The 16335-nt window shown below is 48.4% G+C and overlaps 2 protein-coding genes across 3 annotated transcripts; one reads left to right on the top strand and one right to left on the bottom strand.

Moving 5' to 3' along the window:
• The first annotated feature begins 482 nt into the window (after positions 1-482).
• Positions 483-9959, top strand: INPP5E (inositol polyphosphate-5-phosphatase E). 2 transcript variants are annotated; one of them, XM_079324300.1, is made up of 11 exons: positions 483-572; positions 1199-2250; positions 3672-3795; positions 4008-4105; positions 4801-4925; positions 5015-5134; positions 5505-5612; positions 6348-6509; positions 7044-7159; positions 7476-7612; positions 8600-9959. In XM_079324300.1, the coding sequence occupies exons 2-11, from the start codon at positions 1409-1411 to the stop codon at positions 8730-8732; spliced, it is 1965 nt and encodes a 654-aa protein (XP_079180426.1). In that variant the 5' UTR covers positions 483-572; positions 1199-1408; the 3' UTR covers positions 8733-9959. The 2 variants fall into 2 exon arrangements, with proteins under 2 accessions (XP_079180426.1, XP_079180427.1); XM_079324301.1 differs by having other exon boundaries at positions 492-629.
• A 4-nt stretch (positions 9960-9963) lies between these two features.
• Positions 9964-15959, bottom strand: PMPCA (peptidase, mitochondrial processing subunit alpha). The gene is made up of 13 exons (XM_079324302.1): positions 15904-15959; positions 15571-15773; positions 15394-15473; positions 15012-15094; positions 14647-14741; positions 14407-14507; positions 13765-14028; positions 13477-13569; positions 13121-13239; positions 12575-12665; positions 12386-12448; positions 11906-12050; positions 9964-11642 (listed from the first exon to the last, which is right to left on the bottom strand). The coding sequence occupies exons 1-13, from the start codon at positions 15954-15956 to the stop codon at positions 11473-11475; spliced, it is 1560 nt and encodes a 519-aa protein (XP_079180428.1). The 5' UTR covers positions 15957-15959; the 3' UTR covers positions 9964-11472.
• Positions 15960-16335: the final 376 nt, after the last annotated feature.

Raw genomic sequence — 16335 nt, 5'->3', positions numbered from 1 at the left:
CTTTCTTCTTGTGGTTATTCCTTTAGTGAGGTGAGTGGAGGAACCTTTTGTTTTTGGGAAGGGTAGTGTGGAGTGTTTGGAATGGCTTTGCTGGAGCAGGTTTAGATGTGATATTGGGGAGAAATCCTTCCCTAGGAGGGTGAAGAGGTTGTGGCAGAGTTTGCTGTGGCTGCCCCATCCCTGGACGCGTCCCAGGCCAGGCTGGATGGAGCTGGGAGCCTGCGGAAGGTGCGTCCATCCCCGGCAAAGGCTGGAAACTGGATAATCTTCAGGATCCTACCACCCCCACTCTGTGATTCTGTGACTACTGCAATGCTCAAAACCGAAGCTTCAGTTTATAATTTAATATACACATCTTTTAAATATCTTTAAGCATAACACGTTTGCTTTAAGCTGATTTAAACGCCGCTGCCGCGCACTCCTCCGGCCGCCGGGGGCGCTGCGGGCGGGGCGGGCCCAGCGCTGCCGCCGTTGCCACGGCCGGGCCGGGGCGGCCGCACGGGGACCGGCACGGAAACGGGCACCGGCAGCGAGCCGCGGCCACGGACAGCGGGGAGGAGCCCTGAGGGACCGTGAGGGACCGGTGAGAGCCGGGCTGCGGCGGCGGGGAAGGGGCGGCCGTTGTGAGGGTGAGGGCGAGGGCCGGGGTCGCTCCGTCCTGCGCGGCCCCTCAGCGCCGAAGCCGCGCTCTGCGCCGCTCTCACCGCGTGTTGTTTCCCTCCCCGGGCCGGGGGAAGCCGATCCCGTGTAGAAATGCACTCGAAGCCCTTTTCCGTACCCTAAAGCCGCCCCTGGGGTGTTTTCTCGGAGCGGGTTTGGTGCAAGGCAGGAGGAGGCGGCAGCGATTTTTCCCGGCTGTGGCATCACTGGAAATTTCCTGGCCTCGGGCAGCCGGTGCTGGCGGCGCCGTGTGTGCAGCAAGGACAGCGAGCTGTGCTTTCTGTGCAGCCTGAATTTCCTTTCGTGCTAACAGGGCGCGCAGCCTTTCCTTAAAGAAGGGTGTACACAGCCCTGATGCCTGCACGGCTCTCTGCTCTGCTTCTGGGGGAGAAAACGGGAAAAAATCCAGTGATTTTCTAACAAGGTCACGTTAAGGTGTGAGTTGTGCTAAAGGGAGGTCCAGCAAGAAGATGCTTTCTGATCAAGTGCACAGCTCGATAACTTTCCCTTCTTATATCTTTCTCTCGGGGGAATCCAGGTATCCCAAGTCTTGGAATTTTGCAGACAATGCATCTGCCTGCACATTCACCTGCCCTTCATCCCCAGCTAAAGGCTGAGCTGTCTGCGATTCCCATGTCTTGCTGGCTGAGTAAAGCCCTGTGAACCCACAGGGTGATAAAGGGAAGGAAACTATGCTTTGAGGAATTTTTCATCTGGGGCCGCATCCACAGCCGGTACCTGGGGGACAATGAGTACTCCAAATGGGTTTCCGCAGCACTCAAGGGTGTGTCTTACTCGGAGCATGGAGGGTGGAGCAGTGCAGGACCTGCAGGCAAAAAAAGCTGGAAAAGCAGCCAAAAAGGAGGCTGGGGGTGATGGGACACCTCCAAAAATAGGCACGCCCATAAGTGAGACCTTAAAGCTTCTGCCAGAAGATCTCAAAGCCAATATGAAAATTAGATCCATCACTCCAAGGCCCCCTCGGAAGCCCCGGCTGGAACGTGCTGCATCCCTGGATGAGAAGAGCTGGAGGAAGTGGAGACGATTTAGGACGAGCCAGGAAAGTCTGACTGATCCCAACGATACGAGCTCCTCCAATGGTTCCCTGCAGGAAGCGTCCCCCAGCCCTCCCACCCGGGGCAGGGCCAGCCCCTGCAATCCCTGCTGCCAGCAGGACTCCTTGCACAGTTCACCAGACGCCTTGGAAGCCAGTCCCGGAGGGAAAAGCAGAGGAGGTGCCTCGGACCTGGGCAAACGAGCCTCCGAGATCTCCAGTGCCTTTGGGGGGCTCCTGCGGGGCAAGGGGTTCGCGGGGGGCAAACCCCGCCTGTCCCAAATCATGCCGGCCCGCCCCCTGCCCCCCATGGAGCTCAACGTGGCCTCCCACTCGCTGAGGACAGCTAATAGGATCGACTCAGATTGTCTGGATTACCGACATTATTCTCAGCACAAGTTTGGGAGGGTGAGCAGCAGCCTCAGCGACTCCAGGCTGCAGGGCAATGGGACGCCCTATGACAACTGCTCCACAGATTCCATGAAATCCACCTTCAGCGTGCTCACTCCCATCCGAGCCAAGGATGTGCGCAGCAGGTAGGGCAGCCCCAGCTCTCCTCCTGCTTTGTGGGGTATCAGCAGGGAGCAGGATCCCACTGGGCAGGGGCTGGGAGCTTCTGAGCTCCTGGGAAAGCATAAAAGCTGTTCTGTGTTATTTAACCTGCTGTGCAGAGAGTTGGAAGATGAAGAGATCAGTGCAAATAGTCTGCGTTTGCTCCTTTTAGATAAGTATTTTCATAAATAACGAGTCAGTTTGCTTGTAATATTAACATAATCTGGTTTGAGAATTAAGAAGCAGTGGCTGTGCGTGCCAGCAGTTGGGGAAAATGTTTCTTTAGAAAAACCTAAAAATACATTGGGCTTGAACCCAAATGATAAATTACAGAAAAAAAAAAACACCAGATACTTTAAATTGAGATTGTCATGCAGCATTATCACAGTCCTATGAAGTGCTGAGCAGATGTTGCACTTGTTTGGTTTCTGGCAGGATCAAATTATGTGCTGGGAACTACTCCAGTATTCCACAGGAACTCCTCTGCCCCTGCTTCTCCAGGAGAGAAAATTGTAATCATTGATCTGAAGCGTGGGAGTCATTAGTAAAAAGGAAGTAATTCTGAGATAAATTCATGTGTTACTAGCTGGTAAAAAAGCCCCAAAAATAGATTGTTACTTATTTGCCATGAGGGTTTTCTTCCTCATTCCTCCCTAAAGCAGCTAGAGCCAGGTGGGCAGTGTTGGGTTGCCCAGAACTCCCTGACATTATTCTCTCATCATTATTTGCAGAGCTTAAGCAAGATTAAAAATGCTTATTCAACATGCAGTCCCTGTGCCAGCATCCCTCACCTCTGTAAGTGTGTCCTTTCAGAGAGTCAGGTGCTGTGTCTGTCCTTCCCAAAGAGGATATTTTGAGACCTCAGGCTCAGTAAATTATTTTCTTGACGTTTATTTGATGAGCTGAATTGAAGGAAGGATGTGAGTTTGAATTTTTGGCTAGGAGAAACCTGATGCCAGAGCACTGGGAATGGTGGAGCTGTTTTTATGTTTGAAGTAAGCTGAGCTGCTTCAAGGTACTCAAGTTTAATGGTATCAGAATCACAAAATTATTTCAGTGGAAGGGACCTCAAAGCTCATCCAGTGCCACCAGGGCCAGCCACAGCTGCTCTGGGCAACCTGAGGTTATAAACCAATTCCTTTGTTCTGTTTCTGGATGAGTTTTAGTGGGGCTGAAGACTTTGGATGGCTTCAGTCTTCTCATCACAGAACTTGAACAGCATCAGCCTCACCCTCGTGTCCTGGCTTTGGAAGGAATTTCAGGCAGGCAGAACAATTTATAAATAATAAATTCCTTCTTCTTCAAGGTATATTTGTGATTACTTCAAGATTCAAACATTACACATCAATATCCCAGCTGCTGTGCCCTTTCCTTAGGTGCTCTTTTTTGGGTCCTCTGTCCACAGGAGCTATTTGGAAGGCAGCCTTCTGGCAAGTGGTGCCTTACTGGGAGCAGAAGAACTCAGCAGATATTTCCCTGACAGGAATATGGGAATCTTTGTGGCCACCTGGAACATGCAGGGACAGAAGGTGGGTGCCCAAAATCTTCACAGGTCCTTTGGCAGCAATAAAAATACCCCAGCTCTTCTGAGAGGACTGAGGTGATGCTTTTCATGACTCTGTTCCTTGTCAGCCTGAGTCATCATCTTTGTCAAATTACAAGGTATTTTTCTAGTAAATCTTTGCATAACTAATACTGCTTTTCTTTTCTTTCTTTTTGTTTTAAATTTCTTGTGTAATAGGAACTTCCAGTGAATCTGGATGACTTCTTATTGCCAACAGATCCAGACTTTGCCCAGGACATGTATGTCATTGGGGTTCAAGAAGGCTGTCCAGACAGGTAGCAAAAACAATGTAATGAACCATCTTCTTTTATTGCTAACTAATCATTTTGCTGTGAATTAGACTAGAAATAGTCTTCATTATATTCCTAATATTTTCAATAATCAACCCATTTAACAAGACCAAATTCTATTGCATGAGCACCAGAAAAAATGGGATTTAGAGGAGAAAATAACAGAAAATACTAAACAAGTCTGTGCCACAGTGCCATGTCTGAACAAGTCCAAGCCATGCTCTGTATTGTATTCACCAGCCAAACTATATTTAACTGTTTTTCTCCATATTTTGCTGCCTAGTTGTTTTTCTGCATATTTTGCTGTTTCTTCACACACTTAGTTGTTTTTCTGTATATTTCTTCGTTTAAACCAATGTTTTCAACAAATGCACGAGATGAACCATTTTTAAGTGTTTTTCTGCAACTTGTTAAGACCCTTCAAAACCACTAAAACATAAATTATGCTAAATCAAGAGAGAAGGAGCTAAAACCCAGAATACTGAGATTAAAAAACCCGAAATAAAAGTGAGCAGCGAAATCCCGAACAGCAACCAATCACCGGTACTTGAGAATTAGTCTTAAAATATATAATTAAAAATAAGCAATAAATCAACCTGTACATAATGATCTAAATGCTGTGCTGTGCTGGTTGTTGTCTCCTGTGCTGTGTGTGCTGCAGCTGTTGTTGTTTCCTGCAGGAGGGAGTGGGAGATCCGCCTGCAGGAGACGCTGGGCCCGCACTATGTGCTGCTGCACTCAGCTGCCCATGGGGTGCTCTACATGTCCGTGTTCATCCGCAGGGACCTCATCTGGTTCTGCTCAGGTGTGTGCCAGCCTGTGCCTTGCTCTTTGCTCCCTCTCCTAACCTCCCTGCTCACTGCCAGAAGCATTTTTTTTTTTTCCTCCTTCCAGAAGTGGAGTACGCCACGGTGACGACTCGAATCGTGTCTCAGATCAAAACCAAGGGAGCTCTGGGAATCAGCTTCACGTTTTTTGGGACCTCTTTTCTCTTCATCACCTCCCACTTCACATGTGAGATATTTGCAGTCTTGCTACAACTGTCCTGGTTGAGAGAGGAGGGGAGGGAGTACAGAGGTGAAAAAGCAGGACAGGCTGAAGCCAAAGCTCAGGATTGCTGAGCTGAGAAGGATAAGGGAGGAGGATTGTTTGGTAACAAACTTACACAAGAACTCTGTTTATGGAAACAGAAATTAACTCTGCACCATTGTATCCCCTTTTCCACATTTTTTCTGCCATCATTATTCAGTGCAGACACTCCCAGAGTGTCACATTTTACATGTGGAAAATGTCTGATACCCTTTGGAAGCTCCTGGTATAACCAGAGATGGTCATTGAATGAAAATGATTCATTGTTGACAGTAATGGGCTTTGTGTCTTGCAGCTGGGGACAGTAAAGTGAATGAGAGGAAACTGGACTACAATAAAACCATTCAAGCCCTTACACTTCCCAAGAATGTTCCAGACACAAATCCATATCGATCCAGTTCTAGTAAGTGTGAAACTGTGAGCTTGGGGAGCCCAGAGCAGCAGAGGCTGTGATTGTCTCTCAGTCTGCACTGAGAAAGAGACAAGAAGAGTGATCACTTGAGACTGTAAAAACAGCCTGAGGATGGTTATTAGTCCCATGATTTCTTTTTTATTTTTTCTTGAAATTGGGAAATTGAGAAAAAAAATGAAATGGGAGAGGGAAAATTCAAAAGGGAATTTTTACGTGATGCATTTTTTTTAGCAATATGATAATTTTAGTTTAATTATTATGAATATTACAGATGTGTTTCACTTTCCAGGTGTTTGCTAGAGCAATTAGGAAATACTTTATTTCAAAATTTAAGAGAGTAAGCCTTATGTCACTTTGCATATGCAAAGGTCAGAGCATTGTTTGCCAAAGTCCATTATTGTTTTGTAATACTGTGCTGACAACTTGATGCCTAGATAAATAATTAGGTCCTTTTACTAGGAAATTGAATATACTCTTTATCTTCAGTGTGGCATGAGCTTTTTGTGTCCCCTCTGGTATTAGGTCCTATAGATAGTTTGGTTTCTTTTCAGCTTTTTCTATGGTTTTTAACATTTCTCTTCTGGGTTGTTAATTACCACATTGAGTGGTGATCACAGGTAGAAAACACTCAATATCACACCTCCAGATAGTGAAAGAAAGAATTTCTTCCTATTCCTCAAACTCATTCAGCAGCATCCCTTGAACACTTGTGGTGTGAATTTGCAGGTGATGTCACAACTCGGTTTGATGAAGTTTTCTGGTTTGGTGACTTCAACTTCCGGCTGAATAAGGACCGGGAGACTGTGGATTCCATCCTGAACCAGCAGCCCCACACAGATGTGTCCAGGCTGCTGCTGTATGACCAGCTCACCAGTGAGATGAGTCGGGGTAAGGGGCAGCTGCTTGTCTCCCTCCTCTCCAGAAACAGAGATAGCTACACACAGGAGTCATGTCAGCCCAGTCCCCATCTCCTGGAGACCTCTCCTGCTTTCTTTGGTTAAGTTCCCTAGAAAAGGAGGTCAGCAGCTGGCAAATACAGTGGCAGTGTGTCAAGGGACCTTGGGCTGTAGCAGTTTGCTCTGTTTAATGTGACCTCCCAAGCCATTTGCTGCTGTTTCATCTGACTCCTCCATAACCTGGGCATCATTCTGTCCCAGTGTCCAGGGAATTTAGATTTGAACAGCATCTGCAAAGCAGCACAAGCTTTCAGTGGAAGGAGAAGTGCATGGACCAGGTCTTTGTTTAACTGACCACTGGCTTAACAGCCACTGGCTGTTTTTTATCCTCTCCATGTCAGGACTGGAGCCCAAGCCCAGGTTTTTCTGGGATGTACATGGCTGTTGTTTCTAGCCAGCATTAGTAGACACAGTGCCCAGTTCTCAGGAAGAAGTTTGTTCATGCTGTTCTCCCCTTCCCTTACAGGGTCTATTTTCAAAGGGTTCCAAGAGGCTGATATCCATTTCCGTCCTTCCTACAAGTTTGACATAGGAAAGGACAGCTACGATTCCACTTCCAAACAAAGGACTCCCTCCTACACGGTAAGGGATGATTTCACAAGTCAAAGGGGATTCACTTGTGCTGAGATTTGTTGCTTAAGGGCAGCTGGGACATGTGGAAGAAAGAATTGTTGAATCTGTGGGCAAAGGGAGAGTTTGTCACAGGCTGTTCACTGTGTTTTCCCTGCCTTACATCCTGAGTGCTCAGAGCTGGCACAGAACAACTGTTGGGATCAGACACTTCATGAATGGATCCCCATCCAAGGACACATTAATTTCATTAAGTGGAGTGTGATGCATGAATGGATTTGTCTCTTGTGCTGGAGTCCCCATCAGTGTCCCTCTGTCGTGCCTCCAGGACCGGGTCGTGTTCCGCAGCCGCTACAAGGACGACATCCAGGCTGTCAAATACTCCTCCTGCCCTGTCATCAGAACCTCCGACCACCGGCCTGTGTTTGCCTTGTTTCGTGTCAAAGTCAGGCCTGGCAGAGACAAGTGAGTACCTCCTGCAGCTGCACAGCATTGCTCCTGGCTCCAGAGATCCCCAGGATATTCTCCTGTGTCTATCCCTGCTGGCTTCTTTGGGTTTTACCCAGTGCATGCTGGTGGGCAGAGCAGTGAGGGCTTAAACCTTGCACTGACAGCTGAAATCCCTGCTGCCTTAATCCTTCTGAGGGGGATAAACAGAGCCCACAGGAAAGGAATAGAAATCTGTGTTTTGTCTGAGATGCAGCTCTCTGTTTTCCCTATAAGCATGGGCAGCTTTCCTCTTTTCCTCTTTCCCCTTTTAGGATCAGTTGTGTTTTCCCTCCCCAGTGGTGGCTGCAGTTCAGCACAGCTGGATGTCAGTGGAGTATTCTGAGATCCTCCCAAGTTCTAATGTCCTACTGTATGTTGTATTAGTAGAACTCCTTAGAAAATTTGGTTTGGAATGATTCTCTTTTTTGTGAGTAACATGGTCAGGGATTTCAAGACCTGAATATCTAGAAAAGTGGTTTCTCAAAGTATTTGATCAGCAGTGCAATTACAATGGAAATTTTTGTTTCTGGGTATTAAATACCCATTAAATAGCAGTGTGTGCTGAGCTGCTCAGGTTTCCTCTGGCCTCTCTAAAACAACCAAGGTAAGAATTGTTGAGATGAACCACACCAGTGAAGACACCAAGTTAGCAGTAACCTGGTTTAGCTTTTCAAATGAGTGGGTTTTAGTTTAAGTCAGGAAGAAAGTTCTCTATATATGAAAGCAGTTCATGCTGAAATTTAAAGTACATTTCCCTTTTACAACCAGCATTTTAAACTATTGTGAAAAACTTTAACTTGTTGCTGTGGAAGAAAAACTCATGTTCCTCCCCCAGCAGTAGCTGAATGCCTTAAGAAAGTAAAAATCAGGTTTGTGCCCTTGGTTGTATGAAATAATAGGGAAATGCTGGTCAAACAAGAATTTATGTATGCCCTGACCTGCTGGCTTGTGTTCCTGTTGCAGCATCCCCCTGGCTGCAGGGCTGTTTGACAGAGATCTGTATTTAATTGGAATAAGGAGGAGGGCTACAAGGGAGCTCCTGAAACGCCGTGAACAAAAGGACCAAAGATCCAGCAGCATATGTAGCATTTCCTGAGCTGAAAGCTCTGCAGTGCTTGTGGTAGAGGTGCCCCAAAAGAGGATTTCAGGCCATGGCAAACTCTGCAGGGAATTGTCTGCATAAGCACCTCTGGCAGTTGCTGTGGCTTGTGAAGAATGTCTTAAACCTCATCCTGGATTCATTTGCATGAGCTAATCCATGTAGCTCAAGTGCTTCTGCCGAAGAAAAGGAGTCAAGTTATTTAAAACATCCATCCCAACTGGTGCAATTGATTTCTTTTTAACCAGACTGTCTTAGGAAGCCACTGGGTGCAGACCTTTGGCTCCCCTCCATGCAGGGGCACAGCTGCTGGAACTGGCATCACCCAGGGCAGGGGACCCAAGAAGAGTCTGCAGAAAGGTGAATTCTTTGTTTGTCTCTTTGGTTTGGTCAGATTAACTTCCATCCAGTGTGGGGTTGAGTTTGCTCCTTCTCTGTAGCCAAGTGTTGCTATTCTGTACAAGGAGTAACAGGGACCAGTTCATGGCAATCCTGTGTATGGATGGTGCTCCTGTGTTGGCCTTTTTGGGTCCTCTACAGCAAATTGTATGTGAATGTACTCCTGTACATTGCAGTGTAGAAACATTGCCTTTCAATAATCATTCTATAGGCCTTCTATTACTAAGGGGGTAAAACCAAACTCTCAGGCCATATATTTGTCTGCTGAGACTGCTTGAAGCAGTCCCTTCCTGAACTCACTTGTCCTCCCCAGGGCTGATTAAGCACTACCTGCCTTCAGCAGCAGCAGTTGGAATTTATCTGAGACAGGGGCACTGTGTGATGCTTCACCAAAGTGATGCCAAGTGAGTGCACCAGGGAGGTTTGCAGAGCAACTGCAGGCACTCAGCTCCACACAGCTCCATTACCTCCAATCACAGTCAATTCCTTTTGGTTTTATTTTTCCAGATCAGTAAACTGTGAGTAACTTGCTATTTTTGAAGTAGTGTTGTCTTAAGGCTATATATCCTACAAGGACCAGTATGGCACTGATAAAACATTAAGTACAGCTAATAACTAAGAACTCCTCGTGGGCACAGATGGGATCATTAATCACCTTAGGACCTGAAACATCATGCAAACACCTTGCAAGAAGTGCTGCTGACTATGCAACCTGTCCAAGACAGGCTCCTGTTCTGCGGTACATTTATGGCACTGACCTGTCTGTAGCCATCAGGTATTTGGATTTCCTTTCTTTTTAAAGGAATAAAAAATAAATAAATGCAATACCTTAACTGAGAACCAGCTTTTATTGTTGTCAGAACCAGAGTTCTTTGCATGGTGTGTGTTTGGGTGACCTGGGCCATTTTTCTTCAATTGGAGGGGTGGGACAGATTTCTCTGTAATTGTTTGCATTGAACAAAGCATGCTCCACTTGCCAGTTCAGGAAACCCTTGGCAGATGAATTTCAGAACTCTTACTACTTGCCCTGGTTGTTCAGAGATCTCTTTATTTCCTCACAAGCATACACAAGAACTGAACAGGACTCCCACACTGTGAGCTCTGCAGGAAGCAATGCACCGTTTCCTTTGAGTTGCACGAGGACAGGATGGGGTAAAGCAGGTACCAGCAGCCTCACAGTGCTCTCCTCCCAGCTGGATTGCTCCTTACACATCTAGCAGTGAAGAGCTGCAGTGCAGCTGTCTTGTATTTTTAAACCCATGTATTGGGGGATTATACAAATCCAGTGTTTTATTCCTCTTTTGAGTCTCCATTTCTTCGGCGTGTCACTCGTGTGGCACTTGGCTGTGACGTGGTGTCAAGATACTGTTTCTAAATGCTGTGATTTTGTTATCTTGACTTCCAGCTGTGCCACACCTCTGCTGTGAGACTGTGTCTTCTTCTTGCAAGGCCTTAAGTCCATCTGGGTGACACTGAGGAAATGAGGCACAAGTTTCAGGTGCAGCAGCAGCAACTCCTTTAATAACTGTTTGTATAGCAACTCTGGAGGGAAAGAACTTTTATTCTTTAGCACAGTTCATGTCCAAGTGAAAAACCTGAAGAACAGAATTTATCTCATTCTCAAGTAAGTGTCCATTATGTACAGCACCTCTGCAGAGGAACTCCACAGAAAATTGGTTCTGTCATGGGTCTGCTTTCCTTGGAGCTCTAGCAAGATGATGAAATTATTCCCAGGTGGGTGACTCCTTGTCAGATGGTGAATTACACTGATGGAATGGATCCATGATTTGCAACAAAACCTGGATTGCAGGAAACTTTTTGCCTAACTTCACAGGGACAGTAACTATTATTTTCCTAATTCAGTCTGACCAAGTCTTTATTCACCTTGGTAACAGTTAAAAATATTCTTTGTATTCAGACATGTAAGCCAAGATGTTTAAGGTGCCACACATTCCTCAGGAAGGGCACTCATGTGACAGCCCCACTTCCACTGCTGGGGTGATGAAGAGACAATGACTGACTGCTCAGAGATGTGCTTTCATTGTAGTGAAGAATATTTTGGCTTGCTCTGTTCTCCCCAAAGCCAAGAGAAGGGTGTCAACACCCATCTTCTCTTGTAACCAAGTCAGAGGGTCAATCTCCTCCTCCAGAGCCAGCTCCTTACCCAGCTCTTCACAATCCAGTGCTCCAAAGCAGCTTTGCTCAGCTCCATGGTTGCACAGAATGCCTGGGAGCACTGGGGGGGAGGGAGGGTGATACAGCAACATGAGAATTAAAAAAAAAACCCAAAGCATGAGAAAAGGAGGGGTTTTGAGTGGGGCAGGAGGGGAGGGCTGCTCTATCGGAAGAGGCGGTAGAGCCGCGGGAGCCGCCCGTCCTTGCTGGAGAGCGCGGCCTGGATGTGCTCATAGGTGGGCAGATCTGTCAGGTCACCCAGGGCAGCCACTGCTGGCTTCTTGTGCAGCATCTTAGTCACCACCCTCTTGATATCAGTGGGTTTCACCTGACCTGCAGACAGAAAAAAGGCAGAGCTGTGACACCTCCACTGTGAACAGCACAAAGCAGCTTTAGGCTGATGCTCAGAAAACTGACTCCGTATCTTCTCTACCATGATTCTCATTTTCCCTTCCTCCTGACTAAAATGAGTCCTGAGTTAGCTTGAAAGCAATTAAGCTCAGTTTGAAATGTATTTCTGTATAGTATTTATGCCCCCAGGCTTTCATCAGTGCTAGAAGAATATTTGCCCACGATGCAAAGCTTTGTCTACTCACTGATGAGGGCACAGAGCTCATGAGGTAGCTTCCTTGTGTTTGTTGCCAAAACCTGCCTCCCCACGTCTTCAAAGATCACTGGCCGAGACTCCAGGTTCATCATGAGCATGGACTTGAGCTGTGTCTTTGCTCTCTCAAGTTCCACCTGTGAATGAGCAGGAAATAAAAAAAATAAAAATCTGGTTGCTGCTCTGTAGTACAAGGGTTCTGCAGACACATCTCTCTTTGTGGATGCATTGCTAATGTTGCTGTGTTCTTTTACAGAAACATGTAACAAAATTATCCATAGAAATCCATTCTAGCACAGTCAGTGCATTGGGTTGGAAGGGACCTTAAATTCATCCACTTCCACCCCCTGCCAGGGCAAGGCCACCTTCCACTATCCCAGATTGCTCCAATCCCTGTCCAGCCTGGCCTTGGGACACTTCCAGGGATTATTTTATCTCCAAGACCATCTGCAAACTCAAATGTGCTGCTGACCTCTCCCACTGCTCCTGCCATGAGGATGAATTCCCTGGTGATGATTTCCACCATCTCCCGAACCTGGGGAAAACAGACCATGGAAAGAAGATCAGAAGAATGCTTCCTGTGTGCCCAGAACTCTCTGGTACTGAGTGATGTGGTGGTTACTGTTTAGGGACTCCTGTCTCTGAGGACAGGACTCTGTACCTGTTTTGGATCTGCACTGGCATGGATACACAAGAGACCTGTGTCCTCATAGCTGTGGTGGTAAGAGGTGGCATTGTACATCCAGTGGTGCCTGTGAGTACACAAACAGTATTTTCAAATTGAAAACCCAGAATTTACCATGTAAAAATTCAACCTGGACAGTGAGCACCCTCCTAGTGCACTTTCAGGATTGTCAGCAGTGCAATGAGAATTGTCAGTCCCTACCTCTGATAATTTATGCATGTGGCATCCACTGCCTTCTCTGCACTTGAATCTTTGAAACCAAACCCAGGACAATACACAGCCAATCCTGTTAATATTCCCAGATTAAAGCATGGACAGGACTAGCAGATAAAAACCCAGAATTCCTGGTCACTTCTGCCCTTTACTTTCACCCTCACAAAATGCCAACTTACACACCAGTCCCACATTCCAAGCAGAAAAAACTGTTGCAAAACCTGGTGGGGTTGGTTTTTTTTTTTTTTTTCCATGTAAACCTGCTACAGGATTGTTTCTGCCACCCCTTAAACAGCAAGATAAACCAACCTGTTGAGCACATTGAGGTACAGCCTGGTGAACATGCCCTTGCCAGGCCCTCCAGCTGAAAAAGAGCCACCACCTCCCATCATCATGTTCAGCACTGCAAAAGGAATGAAATCGTCCTCCTGGATTGGAACAGAAAAACTCAGGTAATGGCAGAGCTCTTGGGTGAGTAAAGGGGAGGAAAAAAACACAGCACAAGAGCAGTGTGAAGGTCAAGGCCTTCAGCAAAATGTCCTGGGAAATGCTGCTTGTTTTGATGTGCAGCAGCAAAAATGTCAATGTTTGTGAAATGAATCAGTGATCCTGGGATTCTCCAAGTATAGGTCATGCAAAATGAAGGATTTTAGGTTAATACTTACTAAAAATGAACAGCTTTCTAACCCAATCATGATGTGGGTGAGCTCTGGGATGGGAGTAGGGCCCAGACTCACATCTGACATGTCTTTTTCAACCTGTGGGAAAGGCAGACAGATTATTAACACCAATTTTCACAGCTGCTGTACCCAGTTTGATACATTCCCAATAATTATCACACCACCCAGTTAACAGCTGCCATTGGCCAGTTTGGGCTCATACTCATGAAAAGCAAAAAGCCTGGAGAGAAATCAGCAAATCCCAGCAAGGTGGATGCCACCTCCACCACGTACCTTGATGATGCCTCCGGTGTACTGAGCCACAGACCTGTCCACAGCCCTGCCCTGCCCAGAGCCCCACACGGGCTGCACCCCCAGCAGGTATTTCCTGGCACACTCCACCAGGTGCTCGTGCTCAATGCCCACCCCAGCCAGCACCATCCTGTCTGGGGTGTAGTAACTGCTCAGGTAGGAGTGCAGCACGTCCCGGTTGATTTTGTCTGTGTTTTCCACGGGGCAGAACCTGTTCAGTCCCACTGTGTTGTCTCTGAAGGCTGCCTAAAAGGGAAGATATATTAAAGTCACAAACATCATCTTTTCTCTAAATCCCTCTCTAAACCTCTTTTTGCTTTGGAATTAAGTCCCAGTCTGAGAGACGTCAGTGTAACTCAGTAACATTTTGTCACCCACATCAACAAAGAGAAGTTACAGACAGGGTTTGTTGTTTTTTTTTTTAGTTTGGGTTAGAATCTCCCCCATGTGGAAAATGCTGGATTTTTGAATGAAGGCACAGCCAAATTCTGCCATCACAGAAACTGAATAACAAAAAAAACCTGCTTTTAGAACAACCTAAAACAAACCCTGAAGCTGGCAAAAAGCACGAGGAAGAGAGTGCAGCAGGAGGCTGCAGGCAGGGTGGGGCTGGCAGTGTGTTACCGCGTGGATCATCTCTGTCAGCAGAGGTTCTGGGTCAGGTCTCATGTTCAGATCCTCCAGCTCAAACCTTATGGCCATTCGGGTCATCTCAATTTCCTCATCTGCAATGAGACACAGCAAGGCATGGCAGCCCCTACACAAAACACCCAGCTGCTGCAAGGTCACTTCTCAGAGAATTCTGAGCAAGAAATGTGCTGGAAATGGGGTTTTTTTTTGAGGCAGAGGATTGTGTTGCCAGACCTGATAACCTGGGCTGGAGTGTTACATCAGCCAGCAAGTTGACCACAGTGTCCAGACCTCTGGCATCAGCTGACACTGCATACATGATGGTGTCCCTGCAACAAAAAAAAACAAACTGGTTCTCCACTGAGAAGTCACTTCTGGGGTCAAGCTGTTTTAATCATTAAATGCTTCTGAAATGAAATAAATCAGAATTATATCATCCTTTCAGGCTCACTTTTGTAGCTTCCCAGCAGCTCAAACAAACAGATTTCTGCTGCTTGGGAACAAAAAAATGGCTTTTCCTGCTCCAGAGCAGAAAAAGAGACTCAAAGTGCTGTCAGTGCTACAACACCCAGGTAACAGCAGGAGAAGGAGCAGCTCACCTGGATGCCTGGCAGTCACAAATCCCTCCATGCTTCTCTAGGGTGAGGAGAATTTCATCTTTGCTGCCAAACTGAGCTGTGGACTAAGGAAGAAGATACCAGTGTTATAAACCAGTAAAGCAACAATTTTTATAACCCTTCAATGTAACCCAGAGCATCTTCTATGTTCTTTCAGTTGAATGGTTTGCAGGTGAAACCTCCACCTGACCTTGGAGGTGAAACCACAAAGACTTCCAAATTATAATTACAGTCATGACAATTAATAAGTAATTAAGATTCTGTGACTGGCAATGCTGTCACCAATGTTTTAGCAGCTCCTGCAGGCCAGGCCGTCCCTGGCTGCTGTCCCTCCCTGCCCTGGGCATTGCAGGGCAGTACTCACAGAAAACGCCAGTTTCTCCAAGAAGTGGGAGATACCACTGAAGTATTTCGCTTCGTGTCTTGATCCCGAATTTACCAGAACTGGCGTGAAGAAGAGAACAAAGCAGCGTGACTTTCAGACCCCGTCTGCTCCCAGCCGGGGCTGGGGGGCCCGAGGTGCCGCCGGCCCGGTACTCACTGCCCACGGTGCAGAACTGCCCGAACTTGTTCTGCGAGGCGACGCGGAGCCCGTTCTCCAGCACCGTCACCCGCGTCTCGAAGCGCTCCCGGCTCTCGGCCGCGGCGAACACGGCCTTGGGCACGCCGGGCAGCGGGCAGGCCAGCGACACGCTGGGATAGGCGCCGCCGCCGCTGTAGCTGCGGCCGGCCGCCAGCCCGCACCTGAGGGACACCGGCAACACCGTCACGGGCTGCGCCCGCGCCGCTCCCCTCCCGGAGCGCTGCCCCGGAGCGCTGTCCCGCCCGTCCCCCGCTGCGCCCAGCGCCGCGCGCTCCCCGGGGCCGCGCTCACCGCCGGGCCGGGCCGCAGGCGCCGCGCCGCAGCCACGCCATGGCCGCCGCCATCTTGCCGCCACCGGGAGAGCGGGGGTCAGGAGGCGGGGCGGGGCCTCGAGGGCGGCGCCGCGATTGGTGCGCTCGGCCGGGGAGGCCACGCCCCCCGCGCCCTCAGGCGGCCATGGCGCGCCGCGATTGGTGCGCTCGGCCGGGGAGGCTCCGCCCCCCGCGCCCTCAGGCGGCCATGGCGGCGCCGCGATTGGTGCGCTCGGCCGGGGAGGCCCCGCCCCCCCGCGCCCTCAGGCGGCCATGGCGGCGCCGCGATTGGTGCGCTCGGCCGGGGAGGCCCCGCCCCCCGCGCCTCAGGCGGCCATGGCGGCGCCGCGATTGGTGCGCTCGGCCGGGGAGGCTCCGCCCCCCGCGCCCTCAGGCGGCCATGGCGGCGCCG

Source organism: Erithacus rubecula, assembly GCF_903797595.1.
Source record: "Erithacus rubecula genome assembly, chromosome: 21".
In the NCBI taxonomy this organism is placed as follows: Eukaryota; Metazoa; Chordata; class Aves; order Passeriformes; family Muscicapidae; genus Erithacus; species Erithacus rubecula.
Note: the sequence above shows the minus strand (reverse complement) of the source record. Positions and strands in the feature narration are given on the sequence as shown.

Bases quoted from the DNA above. Each gene is read 5' to 3' on its own strand.
- PMPCA (XM_079324302.1), bottom strand. From the start codon at position 15,956: ATGGCGGCGGCCATGGCGTGGCTGCGGCGCGGCGCCTGCGGCCCGGCC. The intron at 14,029-14,406 runs GTAACACACTGC...CTTCCCTTTTAG, and splicing joins TGACAGAGATGATCCACGCG to GCAGCCTTCAGAGACAACAC. The intron at 12,051-12,385 runs GTCAGCAGCACA...GCTCATTCACAG, and splicing joins TGGCAGGAGCAGTGGGAGAG to GTGGAACTTGAGAGAGCAAA.
- INPP5E (XM_079324300.1), top strand. From the start codon at position 1,409: ATGAGTACTCCAAATGGGTTTCCGCAGCACTCAAGGGTGTGTCTTACT. The intron at 2,251-3,671 runs GTAGGGCAGCCC...CTCTGTCCACAG, and splicing joins GCCAAGGATGTGCGCAGCAG to GAGCTATTTGGAAGGCAGCC. The intron at 6,510-7,043 runs GTAAGGGGCAGC...CTTCCCTTACAG, and splicing joins CACCAGTGAGATGAGTCGGG to GGTCTATTTTCAAAGGGTTC.